Genomic DNA, 18,991 nt, shown 5'->3' with positions numbered 1-18,991 from the left:
AGGGATGGGGTACGAAGGGGAGGTGGGGCATTAGCGGAAGTTTGAGAAGTCAATGTTCATGCCATCAGGTTGGAGGCTACCCAGACGGAATATAAGGTGTTGTTCCTCCAACCTGAGTGTGGCTTCATCTTGACAGTAGAGGAGGCCGTGGATAGACATGTCAGAATGGGAATGGGATGTGGAATTAAAATGTGTGGCCACTGGGAGATTCTGCTTTCTCTGGCGGACAGAGCGTAGATGTTCAGCAGAGCGGTCTCCCAGTCTGCGTCGGGTCTCGCCAATATATAGAAGACCGCATCGGGAGCACCGGACGCAGTATATCACCCCAGCCGACTCACAGGTGAAGTGTCGCCTCACCTGGAAGGACTGTCTGGGGAAATTCCAGCATCTGCAGATTTTCTTGTGTTTGCGTTTCTTTTCCCTTAACGTCAGTAAAACAAAAGAGCTGGTTGTTGACTTTGGGAAGTGGGGTGAAGTACAATTTGTCCTAGTCAGTCATGTGGAGTCTGTGGCTAAGTAAGCTCACCAGTGCCTCTAAGGAAATTCAGTAGGTCCTTGATCACCCTCACTAACTTTTGCTGGGACACCACAGAAAGCACCCTACCTAGGTGCATCACAGCTCGGTAAGTCAACTGCTCTGCCCAAGAAATGATAGCGAGTTGGGGACGCAGACCAGTCCATCAAGCAACCCAACGTCCCTTCCGTTGACCAGCTATGTTTCCCTCAGCCTTGGGAAAGCAGTCAACATAATCGAGGACCTCTTCCACACTGGTCATACTCTCTTCTCCCCCTTCCAATCAAGCAGAAGATAAACAAGTACCACCAGGCTCAAGGTAAGCTTCTAGCTTTGTTATCCCACACAAGTCGTAGGAGCAGAATTAGGCCATTCACCCCATTGAGTCTGCTCTGCATTCTGTCATGGCTGATTTACTTTCGCTCTCAACCCTATTCCCCTGCCTTCTCCCCACAACCTTTGACGCCCTTACTAATCAAGAATCGATCAACCTCCACTTTAAATGTACTCAGTGACTTGGCCTCCACAGCCGCCTGTCGTAGTGAATTCCACAGATTCACCACCCTCTGGTGAAAGAAATTTCTCCTCATCTCTGTTCTAAGTGGATGTCCTTCTGTGGATTATGTGGCTGGTCCTAAACTCTCTCACCATAGGAAACATCCTCTCCACATCCACTCTATATAGGCATTTCAATATTTGATAGGTTTCAATGAGATCCCCCTTGATCGGGTGTCTCATATGCTAAAAATGAGCCCTTAATCTCCTTATCTACTGCTTCACGGCCCTTGCATATTGTTGCCCACCTGCACTGCACTTTCTCTGTAGCTGCAACACCACTCACTGCCGCCTTTTCACACTGTCCTGATGTACTTATGTATGGAATGATCTGTCTGGATGGCTTTTCACTCTATCTGTCTACGTTTGAGAACAATAAACCAACTACCACGTTTCAGGCTCTTCCAGTGTTTCTGCGTCAAATGAGATCCCAAAGACGTACTGGGTAGATTAATTGTAAATTGTCCCGTGATTAGGTTAGGGTTAATTGGGGTTGTCAGGGGTGGCTCAGGCAACATGGCTGGAAGGACCAGAAGGCCTACAATGTGCTGTATCGCAAAATAAATAAATTAATTATCTATTTTAGACATTTTTTTAGGTTTAAAGTTATAAATCACATGTACATCGAAAGATAAATTGAAATATGTCATTTGCATTAACAACCAACCCAAGAGCTGGGGGCAGCCACACATTCCAGTACTAGCATAGTTTGCCCACAGTGTTCATCGGAACAACACAAGCAGCAATAACGACAACAAAACAAAACAACAGCAAATCAAGCCCCTGCCCCCCGCCGCACACACACACAAAACATCTCCCCCCCCCCCAACTCCAGAACAGGTCACCTCTGACCTCTAGTCCGTGTCCCAGGACTTTCAGACTCAGTCACCGGGCCTCCTCCGGCCTCCTGTCCCTGGCCTGGACTCAGACATCGGGTCACTGACCTACGGACAAGCTGACCCAGAGCTTTGACCCTTGGGCCTCTACGTTCAGACTCGCTGACTTCAGTGTTTGACTTTCTACCTGTTTTTGTACATGTTCACATTCACGTTGCAATGATCTTGTTTACTTGCAGTGCACTTTCTCTGTAGATTTTACGCTTTATTTTGTATTCCGTTACTGTTTCACCCTGTTCTACCTCAATGCACTGTGTAATGATTGGATCTGTATGAGTAGTATTCAAGACAAGCTTTTCACTGTATCTCAGTACAAGTGACAACAGAAAACCAGTCCCAATCCCAATTCCAATTACTAGGTGAGCTGTTATGATCTTTAGTGTGCTGCATGAATGAGCAGTATAAGCAGAACAAATAATAACTTTTGAAAGAAAATTGGGAACAGATTTGGGAAGATAAAATGTTTATGGTGCAAAAGCATGGATCCTGAAGATTATTTTATAGGAGCATTCAGTGCCCTAGCTCTTGACTCAGTGCTCTGCCATGAACAGTCCCACGAGAAATGAGGAGGGTTGGGCATGGGGCTCACAACCCCAACATACAAAATCCCAGAGCTATGGAAACACCAACAGAAGCTCCAAAGACCGTAACCCTGGGAGGTGAAGGATTTTTGCCGAGAGCAGGAATTCCCATGGATCCCTACCATTAACCAAGGGATCTGTGGGCCCCAGGTTGGGAACCCCTGGTCTAGAAGACGTTTGAAGTCATGTGGTGAAAGCTGCAAGTCTGTGGAAGTCAATCAGTTTTCTAAGAGAGGCCGGCCAAAGAAACTGACGCCAAGGAGATGGACTACACCCAGGAATAACTTGAAAGATGGGTTCAGTCTTAAAAGGAAGAAAAAGACCTCAAAGCACCCCGTTCTCGTTTCCGCGCAAAGGTGGTTCTTTTAGAGAAATGACAGCGGCCTGATGAGGCAAAGGGTACCCTCTGCTGTATAATGGTGAATGGAAGTCAGAGACTGAGCAGTCATCTGAATAAATCATGAAAGGATTTGTTAATATGGATAGAGAGGAATGATTTCCTCAGGTGGGAGTTGGGAACATAGTTTGTGATCTCAAAATTAAAGCCGACTTGCTTCTCCACGGAAATAACAGCAGAACTGTGAAACAGATGGTTCTAACTGCTTGGACAGTTGGAGATATCGCAACCAGCATAGGCAGATTTTTTTTTGAGTGAGGTAGGTAGAGCTTTATTCTAGCTCAATGCACTGTGTAATGATTTGATCTGCATTAACAGTATGCAAGACAAGGTTCTTACTGCAACTTGGTATATGTGACAATAGAACGCCAATTCCAGTGAGGTTCATATCCCGATCAATGACGTCTGAGGAAGATGTAAAGACTTGAAAACCTAACCCACCAGACTCAAGGACTGTTTCCATTTCACAGTTATTAAGTAGAAGTGCACACTTGCTCATTAATGCAAATATCTAATCAGCCAATCGTGTGTCAGCAACTCAATGCATAAAAGCATGCAGACAAGGTCAAGAGGTTCAGTTGTTGTTCAGACCAAACATCAGAATGGAAAAGAAATATGATCCAAGTGAATTTGACCATGGAATAATTATTGGTGTCAGACAGGGTGGCTCGAGTATTTCAGGAATTACTGATCTTCTGGGATTTTCATGCACAACAGTCTCAAGAGTTTACAGAGGATGGAGCAAGAAACAAAAAAAAACTTCCAGTGAAATGCAGTTCTGTGGGCAAAAATGCCTTGTTAATGAGAGGGGGCAGAGGAGAAAGGCCAGACTGTTTCAAGCTGACAGAAAGGTAACAGTAACTTCAAATAACCATGTATTACAACAGTTGTGTGCAGAAGAGCATCTCTGAATGTGAAACACGCCAAACCTTGAGGTGGATGGCCTGCAGCAGCTGAAGACCGCAAACAGAGACTTAGTGGCCACTTTATTAGGTACCTCGTGTATAAAACTCTTGAGTAGGCCTCTTAGACATTATAAATGACCTGTCGATCTCTCAGTCTACCTCATCACTACCCCTGCACTTTATTAGTGTACCTACGCTGCACAATCTATGTAACTATAACACTACGGTCTGCTTTTCTGTTTATTTTATCCATTTGTGCTCCCTCGATATTCTTGTGCATGGAATGATCTGACTCGGAGGCATGCAAACAAAAGCTTTTCCCTGTATCCCAGAACGTGTGACAATAAGAGACCAAAGAGAGTGGATTTAAGGGGTCAAATAACCCAGTGCTGGTCCTGTTTGTGTGATTCTCAACGCAAGGCCTTTTATTCAGCACTATTTAAGTCATTGCTCCAAAATTAAATCAGAAAATGTTTGAAACACTGCTTGCTCGCTCTCTCTTTCTCTCTATTCTTTCCTTCATCAGATATGCACCCCGGATTTGGTGGTGTTCCTCGCATGCACCAATCACCAGTTAAAGAAGAGGCTGGAAACAAGGGCAGCACAACAAGGTCGCCCTGACGACAATCCGAAAGCCATTCAGAGGCGATTGACCACCTTCAAGCAAAACACCATTCCATTGGTCAAGTATTTTCAGGAAAGGGGTCTGATTGTTACAGTAAGTGTTACCAATTTTAATAATCCTCTATTTTTTCCACAGAATGAGCAACTTGAATTATTGTATCTAGCCTAACAAGACCTTGAGATTTTTCATAGATTTATGGTCTCATTTTCCAGAACATTCATGGAATTCCAAACACAAGCTGCAAAACTTTAATACTTAATCAGTATTCACATAGTCTCTGGCCTTAAATCTATTCTAAGTTTCTAAGACCCAATGATTCAGTTCAGGGATGAGGCAAGTGAAGTTGAATGAAATTATCCCCTTTGGTTCAAGAGCCTGATTGTTGAGGGGTAATAACTGTTCCTGAATTTGGTGGTGGGGTTCCTGAAGCTCCCGTGCATTCTTCCTGATGGCAGCAGCGAGAAGAGAGCATGGCATGCGTGGTTGGGGTCCTCGATGCTGGATGCTGATTCCTGTGACAGTGTTCCGGGTAGGTGTGCTCATTGGTGGGGAGGGCTTTATCCGTGATAGACTTAGCCATATCCACTACTTCTTGTAGGCTTTTCTGTACCAGGCCATGATGCAACCAGCCAATGTACTCTCCACCACATGTCTGCAGAGGTTTGTTGAAGTTTTCGATGGAGGAAAGTAGAGGGTGTGTGTCAGAGGCAGTTTTTTTTACACAAAGAGTGGTGGGTGTGTGGAAAGTGCTGCCAGGGGCAGATATATCAGGGACATTCAAGAGACTGTGAGGTAGGCACATGGATGTAAGGAAAGTGGAGGGCTATGTGGGAGGGGAAGTTTAAATTGATCATGTAGGCTAAAAGGTCAGCATAACATCATGGGCTGAAGAGCCTTACTGTGCTATATTCCAAGCAAGTCAACTGCCCCCCCATCTTAACTGCACTTTACAGGAGCACCCTGAGAGTCCTGACAAGTTGCATCTCCACCTGGTACAGGACCAGTTGAGCATTGGACCAGAAGTCCCTACAAAGAACTGTGGGAACAGCTGAGAGGATCATAGGCATCTCCCTATCATCCATCGGGGACATTTATCAGGAGTGCTGCATTCTTAGGGCCCTTAGTATTATCAAGGATCCAACCCATCCATCCAGCATTCTCTTTGACTTTCTACCATCAGGTAGGAGATTCCGATGCATAAAAACAGGAACGGCCAGGATGGGAAACAGTTTCTTCCCTTGGGCCATTAGGCTTCTGAACTCCCTGCTGCATTGCATTTGAGGTGTCACTGATTAATCTGTTCTGTACCTTACAATATTTAATATTAATGCACTTTAGTTTATTATTTATGTGTGATTCATCTGTAGATTTTATCCTTGCTTTCATTAGTTATCATGCGTAGTGTATGTTATGTGCTTTACACCCTGGTTCAGAGAAATTATGTCTATACACATTATATGGTTATTACATCATATACATGCATATAGTTAAATGGCAATAAACTGGACCTGTGTTGATTTCTATTTGGGATAATTTACAATGGCCTACTAACCAACAAACCCACACACTTTTCAGATATTGGGAGCAAATGGGAGCTCATGAATTATGTCCAGACTTATGAAGGCCAATGTGCTGAAAGCTCTCTTTATGACCTTATCTACCCGTGACACCACTTTAAATGAATTGTGGATCTGAATGGGATGGTGGTAGAGACAGGTACATACTGGAGATTTATGAGACACTTACAAAGGCACATGGATGAAGAAAAAATGGAGGGCTATGTGGGAGGGAAGGGTTAGATTGATTTTAGTGTATGTTAAAAGGTCAGCATAACATTGTGGGTCAAAGAGCTTGTACTGTTCGATGTTCTGTGTTCTATATTAACATACAGAGGTGACAGGACAATTGCAGAGGTGTCCAAAGGCAAGCAACTCAAGACTAGTTGACAAATCCATGATCTTCCATCATGAGACCATAAGATATGGCAGAATTAGGCAATTTGGCCCATCAAGTCTGCTCTGCTATTTCATCATCACTGATCCGTTTCCCTCGCAGCCCCAATCTCCTGCCTTCTCCCCATATGGATGAGGTGATGGAATACTTGGTGACACAGGACAAGATAGCACGAGGTCAGCCTGATTTTGCCTAAGGGAAAATCTTGCCTGATGAACCTGTTGGAATTCTTTGAGGAGATTACAAGTAGGATAGATAAAGTGGGTATAGTGGATGTTGTATATTTGGACTCTCAGAAGGCCTTTGACAAGGTGCCACAGGTGAGGTAGCTTATTAAGTTAAGAGCCCATGGAATTACAGGAAAGTTACTGGCATGGTTAGAGCATTGGCTGATTAGTAGGAGGCAGCAAGTGGGAATTAAAGGATCCTTTTCTGGTTGACTGCCAGTGACTAGTGGTGTTCTACAAGGGTCGGTGTTGGGACCACTTCTTTTTATGCTGTATATCAATGATTTAGATGGTAGAATAGATGGTTTTGTTGCCAATTTGTAAATAATATGAAGATTGGTGGAGGGGCAAGTGGTTTTGAGGAAACAGGTAGGCTGCAGAACAACTTAGACAGATTAGGAGAACGGGCAAGAGAGTGGCAAATGAAATACAATGTTGGAAAATGCATGCTCATGCACTTTGGTAGTAGAAATAAATGTGCAGACTATTTTCTAAATGGGGAGAAAATCCAAAAATCTGAGATGCAAAGGGACTTGGGAGTCCTTGTGCAGATCACCCTAATGGTTGACTTGCAGGTAGAGTCAGTGGTGAGGAAAGCATTCAATATTAGCATTCATTTCAAGAGGTCTAGAATACAAGAGCAAGGATGTGATTCTGAGGCTTTATAAGGCACTGGTGAGGCCTCTCCTTGAATATTGTGAACAGTTTTGGGCTCCTCATCTAAGAAAAGATGTTCTGGCATTGGAGAGGGTTCAGAGGAGATTTACAAGGATGATTCCAGGAATGAAAGGATTATCATACGAGGAAAGTTTGATAGCTCTGGGTCTGTACTCGCTGGAATTTATTGAAACCTTTCGAAAGGCCTAGACGGAGTAGATGTGGAAATGATGTTTCACATGGTGGGAGAGCCCAGGACAAGAAGGCACAGCCTCAGGATAGAGGGACGTCCATTTAAAACAGAGATGCAGAGAAATCTCTTCAGCCAGAGGGTGGTGAATTTGTGGAATTTATTACCACAGGCAGCTGTGGAGGCCAGGTCGTTGAGTGTATTTAAGGCAGAGCTTGATAGGTTCTTGATTGGACATGGCATCAAAGTTTACAGGGAGAAGGCCGGGGAATGGGGCTGAGGAAGGGAAAAAAGGATCAGCCATGATTGAATGGCGGAGAAGATTCAATGGGCCAAATGGCCTAATTCTGCTCCCATGCCTTATGATCATAAATCTTTCATGCCCTGACTAATCAACAATCTATCAACCTCTGCCTTAGATATACCCAATGACTGAGCCTCCATAGATTCACCATCCTCTGAGTAAAGAAATACCTCCTCATCTCCGTTCTAAAAGTACGCCCCTCTATTCTGAGTCTGTGTCTTCTGATTCTAGACTTTGCCACCATAGGAAACAGCCACTCTATCAAGGTCTTTCAACAATCAATAGGTTTCAATGAGATCCCCGCAACCCCACCCTTCCCCCACCATTCTTCTGAATTCCAGTGAATATAGGCCCAGAGCCGTCAAACACTTCTCACATGTTAAGCCTTTCAATCCTGGAAACATTTTCAGGAGCTTCCTTTGAATCATATCCAATGCCAGCACATCCTGTTTTAGGTAAGAGGCCCAAAACTGCTCTCAATACTCCAGGTGAGACCTCACCAGTATATCATGCATGTGTGGCCAGTGTGATTGAAGAATCCTCACAGGTTGGGCAAGGCTTCTGCCAGTTACTTCTTTAATCATCCACACCATTCATACCTAGATGTGACAGTGTTGCCAAAGTCCCACCTAGTCCATTGATATGAGGTTGTTTAGCTCTTATGTCCTATGTGCAGATTCACCAGATTGGCACCTCGGGGTACATCTGAAACCACTCACAAATGCTCTCTCTCACTCTTCGTCAAAGCGGAGATGATCCCATAATGTGGCAGCAATGATGGAGTGATGAGCTTGTCACATGGTCAAGGTGAACTCTGCTGCTTCTGATGATGGAGGCCCAGTTTTGAGTTGCCAGGTGGGATTGAAGTCCACCCCATTTGGACTAAAAAGATTAGCTTTATTTGTACATAGAAACGTTAAAAATTACAGAGAAGTGTGTGTCATTTGTGTCAACGACCAACACAGTCTGAGGATGAGCTGGGGGCAGCCCACAGTGTTGCCGTAATTTCAGCGCTAACGCAGCAAATTACTGACCCTAACCTATACGCGTTCGGACTGTGAGAGGAAACTGGAGCACCCTGAGGAAACCCATGTGGTCACAGGGAAAATGTACAAATTCCTTACAGATAGTAGCAGGGGTTGAATTCGACTCACAGGCACTGTAAAGCATTGTGCTAACCACTGCTTTGCCATACTGCCCTTTTTTTTCAAAAGACTGTTGGGGTAATAACACAAGGGATGGCATTCACAATATGAAGGCAGGTTTTTAAGTAACCGGAAAGAGTGTGTATTGATTACACCTACAATTATTGTCATAGGTGGATACATCTGTCAAAGGTTTTTTTGGTGAGGATTGGGTCAAGTAATCCCCATGAATCCGTACTGTAAATCATGCTGGCAGCTGTGTCCTTTGAAACAGGGCCAGATTAGACAGAGGCAGTGCTACCAGTAGACATCGAGGTATCCCAGCAGGAGCACATCCTGGGCCATTGCTGCTTCCAGTGTTGTCAGAGTCAAAGTCGAGTTTATTGTCACATTTACAAGTACAAGTAGGCACAGGTGCAATGAAACAATTTCTTGCCACAGCATTCACGCAAAAAAATACACATAATTTTTACAGGAAAGGACACAATCAGAACAAAAGAACAGTCCATTGTAGTGCAAAGTGATCAAAATGGTTATTGTAGCATGCATGACCACTAATTGGTGAGGGAGTGATTAGGATTTTGCCCTTGGTTCAAGAACTAAATGGTTGAAGGGAGGTAGCTGCTCTTGAACCTTCTGGCGTAGGATTTCAGGCTTCTAGACCTCCTGCCCAATGGTAGCTCTGAGAAGATGGCATGGCCCAGATGGTGGTCATCTTTGATGATAGATGTTGCCTTTTTGGGGCAGCAGCTCCTGTCGATACTACCGATAGTAGAGACAGATACGCCCGTGATGTATTGGGCTGAGTGCTACCTGCTGCAGCTCTCTGTGTTCCTGCTCATTCAAATTGCCATACCAGTCCACAATGTATTCACGACAGCTGCTTCGGAAACATTTGTAAGAGTAGTTGGTGACAAGCCAAGCCTCCTTAACCTTCTAAGAAAGTAAAGAGTGGATGGTAATCAGGAGTTTTTCTTGCCCATTTCGATGTGATGGAATGAGACTTCATAGGGTTTGAAATCAATGTTGGGAGGAGCAAGGGCTGCTTCCTCTCACCTTTATACCGTGGTCCTGCCAGTGTAGCAGAGCAGCATGGTACAGTGATGTAGTTAGTGAAGCTGCTGTCTCATGCTTCAGTGACCCGGGATTGGTATCAATCTAGGCTTCACCGATGACGACAAGTGAAGAAGCTGGATGAGGATGTAAACTCCAGGCCTCAAATGTCGAACTTACCAATGACAGAAACACATGGTTATGTACAATGGAGACACAAGGCTCTGTGTTACTCAGTAAGTCCCAGGGATGGTCCCTTTATGTAACAAGGAGTGGTCGCCAGTCTGTGTTGAACCGGGGTAGTTATGGCAAAACTCGGTATCTATTACCTTGGGTCTACCGGGAGAAACGTAAACCAGATGGACCCTAGTGCAGATGATACCAGAGACCTTCACTAGAGGATTGGTTTGTAGGGAACTCGAGAATCACCACACGCAGGGTAAGTAAACAAGAATGAGGAAAAACGAAGAAAACAGAGAGAGCTTAAATAGAGAACAAAACAAAGCACGAGTGCACTGTGCCTAAAATGAGACCCAGATCAACTAATAATCAGGGGAGGAGGAGCATCAGAGCCTGAGGATTCTGGCACCCCTGGTGATCAGTCCAAAGCGCGTCAGTTTTATATATGCAACTGGGTATGAAATCCCGTCACTCCTGGTAATAAAGTTAAGTTGAAAAATGTTAAATCTTCATTAAGCAATCTGTAGTGGAGAGCAATTAAAGTAGAAAGGAGTTATCAACAATTAGACAACTGACCTTTTGAGAAGTCAGCATAGTCTCATGCCAGTCCATGACTCAGAAAACTTTAAGAAAATGGAAAGCGACATCGTACAGATTACAATGGAACAGTTAAGCAAGTGTCTTGATGTTCATTAGTGTTGGTGTTACCAGAAAAAGGTTTCTTATAACTATCACAGTTTCTCATCAAAGCAGTCAGGGCAATGCTAGCTTTGATGTGGTTTTGTTTCAAATGGAGTCTGAAGATCCCACAGATTTGTTGAAAGACAATTGGAATCTTGAGTTTCACATCCCCCTTCCCCCTCAACCAATTATAACAAAGCAGACCTTGTTTCCCGCTTAAAACAACAGATGATCACATGGTGCCACTGGTGGAGCTGCTGCCAGGTGGAGGAAGGAAATCTGGGATCGGTCCTAGCCCTGGGTGCTGACTATGTGGAGTTTACCTGTTCTTATTCTGATTGCAATTATTTCCCTGGGTGCTCTGTTTTCCTCCCATGTCCAAAGTCATGTGAGTTTATCAGTTGATCAGCCAAAGTAAATTCCCTCATATAGATCATAGAACAGTACAGGCCCTTCGGCCCACAATGTCATGCTGACCTTTTAACCTACCCGAAGATCAATCTAACCCTTCCCTCCTACATAGCCCAGAAGCCTCCATTTTTCTTACATTGATGTGCCCATGTTCAGGGGCTTGTTCTGTGTGGTAGTGTTGTATGTTCTATGCGCCTATCTAAGATTGTCTTAAATGTCCTTAATGTATCTGCCTCTACCACCACTTCTAGTAGTATGTTCCAAATGCCCATCACTTTCGGTGCAAAAACCTACTTCTGACATCCCCCATTAACCTTCCTCCACTTACCTTAAAAGGATGTCCTCCGGTATTGTCCATTGCCACCCTGGGGAAGAAGACGCTGGCTATCCACTCAATCTATGCCTCTTATCAACTTGTACATCTCGATCAAGTCTCGTCCTCTTTTGCCTCAAAGAGAAAAGCTCTCGCTCACCCGCACAATCCTCATAAGACATGCTCTGTAATCCTGGTAAACCTCTGCACTGTTGAGTGTTTCTCCGCTAAGTCTTGCAAAAACACAATACCACTGAGTGGATCTTTATCACACACCTTTATTACTTGCAAGGGGAAAGCTCACCTCCATTCCCATCGGGGTGGTAGTAGACCTCCAATACACCATTTACAAAGCATTCTTTTTATACATAAAATTAGACAAGATTACTATTTCCAGTGATCTCAGTCCTTCTGATACATTTGTTGTAGTCTGCCATCTGCTTTTGACCCATCTCTGCTACTTCTTATTTTTGCACAGTGTTCATTTCAATGGGTGCTGGCAGTCACATATTCCTTTAATAGCCACGTACATATATTGCAAATAATTAGCTTAGCACTCTGGGATTTTCTACTCCATTTTGTCACATCAGGTGCTTACAAAATAAATACAAAGTTCAATACAAATTTCCACAGCACCCTCTCTAAAGCTTCCACATCCCTCCTATAATGACATAATCAGGAATGCAAGTGTGGACTAACCAGAGTTTTATAGACTTGTAACACTGGATAGCTGAATTTGGGAGAAATAGATGGAATGAACACAGAGTATAGAAATTTACTGCACATTACAGGCCCTTCAGCCCACAATGTTGTGCTGACCAGGTAACCTACTCTAGAAGCTGCCTAGAATCTCCCTAGCGCATAACCCTCTATTTTTCTAATCTACCTAACTAAGAGTCTCTTAAAAGACCCTATTGTATCCGCTTCCACCACCGTCGCCGGCAGCCCATTCCACACACCCACCACTCTCTGTATGAAAAACTTACCCCTGACATCCCCTCAGTACATATTTCCAAGCACTTTAAAACTATGCCCCCTCGTGTTAGCCATCTCAACCCTGGGAAAAAGCCTCTGGCTATCCACACGATCAATGCCTCTCATCATCTTATACACCTCTATCAGGTCACCTCTCATCCTCCGTCACTCCAAGGAGAAAAGGCCAAGTTCACTCAACCTATTCTTATAAGGTACACCCTCCAATCTAGACAATATCCTTGTAAGTCTCCTCTGCTCTGTCTCTACAGTGTTCACATTCTTGCTAACTAAATTAAAATATAGGAGAACAGATTTTATTTTAAAATATTTTATTTAGAGATATAGCAGAGAACTGGCCCTCTGGCCCAACGAGGTGTACCACCCAGGAACCCACCTACTTAACACTTACCTCATTACAGGACAATTTACAATGGCCAATTAACCGCCTAACTGGTATGTCATTGGACTATGGGAAGGAACACACACACACGGTTCATGGGGAGAACATACAAACTTTTTACAGATGGTGCCGGAATTGAGCTCTGAACTCTGGAACACGCTGAACCGTAATAGCGTTGTGCTAACCACTACGCTGCTGTGTATCCTAATTGCAGCAGACAATGATGGGGAGTGGGCTTGTTATTTGATGGCCAGCACTCAATAGGCTGAATGGAAGAAAATGAAACAAAGGATTAGTGTAAATAGATGGTTGATGCTCGGCATATACTCAATAGGCCAAAGAGCCAGTTGCCCGGTTGTACCTCTCTACGACTCTATGATTAAATCTGACCAATTGTAGATAGAATCTGTTTGAATAGTAAGGGGGTCAGGTAGGCGATTCTGTGGACGCAGTCCAGAGACCCGGATGGTAGTTTGCCTCCCTGGTGCCAGGGTCCAGGATATTTCTGATCGTGTCCAAGATATCCTGAAGTGGGAGGGTGAGGAGCCAGAGGTCGTGGTACATATAGGTACCAGTGACATAGGTAGGAAAAGGGATGAGGTCCTGAAAGGAGAACATAGGGAGCTAGGAAGGGAGTTGAGAAAAAGGACCGCAAAGGTAGTAATCTCGGGCTTACTGCCTGTGCCACGTGACTGTGTGAGTAGGAATGCGATGAGGTGGAGGATAAATGCGTGGCTGAGGGATTGGAGCAGGGGGCAGGGATTCAAGTTTTTGGATCATTGGGACCTCTTTTGGCGCAGGCGTGACCTGTACAAAAAGGACGGGTTGCACTTGAATCCTAGGGGGACCAATATCCTGGCAGGGAGATTAGCGGGGGCTACTGAGGTGACTTTAAACTAGAATGGTTGGGGGGTGGGAATCAAATTAAAGAGGCTAGGCGAGAGGAGGTTAGTTCACTACAGGGGGATGGGAACCAGTGCAGAGAGACAGAGGGGTGTAAAGTGAGGGTAGAAACAAAAAGTACTATGGAGAAAAGTAAAAGTGGCAGGCCGACAAATCCAGGGCAAGCATTAAAAAGGGCCACTTTTCAGCATAATTGTATAAGGGCTAAGAGAGTTGTAAAAGAGCGCCTGAAGGCTTTGTGTGTCAATGCAAGGAGCATTCGTAATAAGGTGGATGAATTGAAAGTGCAGATTGTTATTAATGATTATGATATAGTTGGGATCACAGAGACATGGCTCCAGGGTGACCAGGGATGGGAGCTCAACGTTCAGGGATATTCAATATTCAGGAGGGATAGACATGAAGGAAGGGGAGGTGGGGTGGCGTTGCTGGTTAAAGAAGAGATTAACGCAATAGAAAGGAAGGACATAAGCCGGGAAGATGTGGAATCGATATGAGTAGAGCTGCGTAACACTAAGGGGCAGAAGACGCTGGTGGGAGTTGTGTACAGGCCACCTAACAGTAGTAGTGAGGTCGGAGATGGTATTAAACAGGAAATTAGAAATGTGTGCAATAAAGGAACAGCAGTTATAATGGGTGACTTCAATCTACATGTAGATTGGGTGAACCAAATTGGTAAAGGTGCTGAGGAAGAGGATTTCTTGGAATGTATGCGGGATGGTTTTTTGAACCAACATGTCGAGGAACCAACTAGAGAGCAGGCTATTCTGGACTGGGTTTTGAGCAATGAGGAAGGGTTAATTAGCAATCTTGTCGTGAGAGGCCCCTTGGGTAAGATTGACCATAATATGGTGGAATTCTTCATTAAGATGGAGAGTGACATAGTTAATTCAGAAACAAAGGTTCTGAACTTAAAGAGGGGTAACTTTGAAGGTATGAGACGTGAATTAGCTAAGATAGACTGGCAAATGACACTTAAAGGATTGACGGTGGATATGCAATGGCAAGCATTTAAAGGTTGCATGGATGAACTACAACAATTGTTCATCCCAGTTTGGCAAAAGAATAAATCAAGGAAGGTAGTGCACCCGTGGCTGACAAGAGAAATTAGGGATAGTATCAATTCCAAAGAAGAAGCATACAAATTAGCCAGAGAAAGTGGCTCACCTGAGGACTGGGAGAAATTCAGAGTTCAGCAGAGGAGGACAAAGGGCTTAATTAGGAAGGGGAAAAAAGATTATGAGAGAAAACTGGCAGGAAACATAAAAACGGACTGTAAAAGCTTTTATAGATATGTAAAAAGGAAAAGACTGGTAAAGACAAATGTAGGTCCCCTGCAGACAGAAACAGGTGAATTGATTATGGGGAGCAAGGACATGGCAGACCAATTGAATAATTACTTTGGTTCTGTCTTCACTAAGGAGGACATAAATAATCTTCCAGAAATAGTAGGGGACAGAGGGTCCAGTGAGATGGAGGAACTGAGCGAAATACATGTTAGTAGGGAAGTGGTGTTAGGTAAATTGAAGGGATTAAAGGCAGATAAATCCCCAGGGCCAGATGGTCTGCATCCCAGGGTGCTTAAGGAAGTAGCCCAAGAAATAGTGGCTGCATTAGTGATAATTTTTCAAAACTGGTTAGATTCTGGACTAGTTCCTGAGGATTTGAGGGTAGCTAATGTAACTCCACTTTTTAAAAAAGGAGGGAGAGAGAAACCGGGGAATTATAAACCGGTTAGCCTAACGTCGGTGGTGGGGAAACTGCTGGAGTCAGTTATCAAGGATGTGATAACAGCACATTTGGAAAGCGGTGAAATGATCGGACAAAGTCAGCATGGATTTGTGAATGGAAAATCATGTCTGACGAATCTCATAGAATTTTTTGAGGATGTAACTAGTAGAGTGGATAGGGGAGAACCAGTGGATGTGGTATATTTGGATTTTCAGAAGGCTTTTGACAAGGTCCCACACAGGAGATTAGTGTGCAAACTTAAAGCACACGGTATTGGGGGTAAGGTATTGGTGTGGGTGGAGAGTTGGTTAGCAGACAGGAAGCAAAGAGTGGGAATAAACAGGACCTTTTCAGAATGGCAGGCGGTGACTAGTGGGGTACTGCAAGGCTCAGTGCTGGGACCCCAGTTGTTTACAATATATATTAATGACTTGGATGAGGGAATTAAATGCAGCATCTCCAAGTTTGCGGATGACACGAAGCTGGGTGGCAGTGTTAGCTGTGAGAAGGATGCTAAGAGGATGCAGGGTGACTTGGATAGGTTGGGTGAGTGGGCAAATTCATGGCAGATGAAATTTAATGTGGATAAATGTGAAGTTATCCACTTTGGTGGCAAAAATAGGAAAACAGATTATTATCTGAATGGTGGCCGATTAGGAAAAGGGGAGGTGCAACGAGACCTGGGTGTCATTATACACCAGTCATTGAAAGTGGGCATGCAGGTACAGCAGGCGGTGAAAAAGGTGAATGGTATGCTGGCATTTATAGCGAGAGGATTCGAGTACAGGAGCAGGGAGGTACTACTGCAGTTGTACAAGGCCTTGGTGAGACCACACCTGGAGTATTGTGTGCAGTTTTGGTCCCCTAATCTGAGGAAAGACATCCTTACCATAGAGGGAGTACAAAGAAGGTTCACCAGATTGATTCCTGGGATGGCAGGACTTTCATATGAAGAAAGACTGGATGAACTGGGCTTGTACTTGTTGGAGTTTAGAAGATTGAGGGGGGATCTGATTGAAACGTATAAAATCCTAAAGGGATTGGACAGGCTAGATGCAGGAAGATTGTTCCCGATGTTGGGGAAGTCCAGAACGAGGGGCCACAGTTTGAGGATAAAGGGGAAGCCTTTTAGGACCGAGATTAGGAAAAACTTCTTCACACAGAGAGTGGTGAATCTGTGGAATTCTCTGCCACAGGAAACAGTTGAGGCCGGTTCATTGGCTATATTTAAGAGGGAGTTAGATATGGCCCTTGTGGCTACGGGGATCAGGGGGTATGGAGGGAAGGCTGGGGCGGGGTTCTGAGTTGGATGATCAGCCATGATCATAATAAATGGCGGTGCAGGCTCGAAGGGCCGAATGGCCTACTCCTGCACCTATTTTCTATGTTCCTATGTTTCTATGAACGTTGGTTGGTAATTTTTAAACATGGTATCTGGAACAGAATTACTTGGCATTTGGATGCACGTGGGTTAATTAATTTAACAGTGACTTATAGAAGTCTTCTTGAATTTGATTAACTTGATTCAGCTCTTTGATAAAGAAGCTGAGAGATTAAACAAGAACAATCCAGCCCTAATGTTGTATTTGGACCTTCAAAACACGTTTGAGAAAAAAGACTATGCAACAGAATTTGTTAAGGATATTAAAGTCTATAAGATGAATCATTTGACTGGTTATAAATCTGGCTGATGGAAAATAGATCAACATAATCAATTCTGCAGGTGCTGGAAATCCAAAGTAACATACACACAAAATGTTGGAGGAAATCAGCAGGTCAGGCAGAATCAAAAGAGAGGAAGAAGCAGTCAATGTTTTGGGCCGAGACCCTTCATCAGTACTGGAAAATAGATTGTATCAGTCATCATTTTCAGACTGGACTAGGTGAATAGGATAGCGTTTTACTGAGGATTTGGTATGGGGCCACTGAAGTCCAATATGGATCAGTCATCTGGGGCTGGGTGTATGAGACATCATTTCAGAATACGTAGGTGTACAAAGTTCAGCCTTTATCAATAAATAGGATAGCAAAGGTCTGCAGATGGGCTGGTGAACTGGGTAGTCATAAGGCAGTGATATTTAGTACTGAAGTGATACATTTTCATCAGAAGAGAAGAGGCAACTAAATAGGAGACACAAGAGGCAGCAGATGCTGGAATCTGGAGCAACACACAGTGTCACAAAGTCCTGGAGGAACTCAGCGTGTCAAACAAGTCTGTGAGCGAAAAGGAACTGTTGACATTTTAGCTGGCAGTCCTTCATCAAGACCGAGAAACTGACTGCATTAAAAAGCACAATTTTACCGAGTGTCCCCTGGCTATGACCATCTGACTGATGGACAACTGTGGACATGATCGAGCTCCCATAATATTAAATTCAGAATATGTACGTACATATACACTCAGTGGCCACGTTATTAGGTAGACCAGCATACCTGCTCATTAATGCAAATGTCTAATCAGCCAATCATGAACCAACACAATGAAGTTCAATGGTTCAATAACTCCATTTAATATCGATGTATACAGTACACAGCCTGAAATTCTTACTCTTTACAGACATCCACGAAACAGAACACCCTAAAGAATAAATGACAGAAAAACATTAGCACCCTTTCTCCCTCCCATGCACAAGCAGCAGCAAAGCATCAACTCTTCCCCCTCCCCCCTCCCCATTTGCACCAACAGGAAGCATCAGCACCCCCCCCCCACCCACCTGCAAGCACTAGCAACCCCCAAAGAGACCATCAATCTAGGTCCATCAAAAACTACAGTCCAAAACCCAGCACTTCGACATGACCCAGGCTCCCTCTCTCACCAACAAGGGATAAAGCGGTGCCACCCCTTCCACAGCAAGACGGGAGACCAAAAGCTTGCTGTTTCAATGTTACAATCTGCAGCGCCACTTTCACTTTGAGTTTCTCCGACCTGCGAAACAGCACCAAACTTTCCCCACCCCAGTGAGAGAGAGAGAGTGCGGAGGCCTCCGACAGCCGCACCTACGGCCCCAATGTTCCGATCTGCTGCAACACTGGCAGGGAATCAGTAATCGTGAGGGCCATGCAGGGCCGCACTCTGAAGGTGCATGTAGTCTAGGCTGTTCCTGGAGATTTCAAAAGACAGCCGGTCGGGGAGCAGGAACCCACTGTCGTGAAGAACCACAATTTGAATGCAGCTGTAGATCACGGAGTCCAACAGAGCCCCAGCCACTTGGAAAAAGAGACATTAAAGAGGGGAATTTAAGCTGTTTCACAGATGGATTCTAAGATGTCACCCTCTAGCGCCAGCCTTGCTCCTCCTTAATCAGTGCCTGCTTGATATCCAGATCAGTAATGCCTGAGGAAGATGGAAAGCTTGAAAACGTACCACCAGACACAAGGACAGCTTCCATTCCACG

General features: G+C 44.4%; 1 protein-coding gene across 1 annotated transcript in view; it reads left to right on the top strand.

Annotated features, from left to right (window-relative positions):
• The window catches only part of ak5 (adenylate kinase 5), a 70,806-nt gene that overhangs the window by 24,852 nt on the left and 26,963 nt on the right, over positions 1-18,991 (top strand). The window contains exon 6 of the mRNA XM_072274802.1: positions 4,375-4,566. Within this exon, the coding sequence (XP_072130903.1) occupies positions 4,375-4,566 (192 nt within the window). The remainder of the gene's footprint in view (positions 1-4,374; positions 4,567-18,991) is intronic.

The sequence above is a fragment of the Mobula birostris genome, chromosome 12 (assembly GCF_030028105.1).
Source record: "Mobula birostris isolate sMobBir1 chromosome 12, sMobBir1.hap1, whole genome shotgun sequence".
NCBI classification, from domain to species: domain Eukaryota; kingdom Metazoa; phylum Chordata; class Chondrichthyes; order Myliobatiformes; family Myliobatidae; genus Mobula; species Mobula birostris.
Note: the sequence above shows the minus strand (reverse complement) of the source record. Positions and strands in the feature narration are given on the sequence as shown.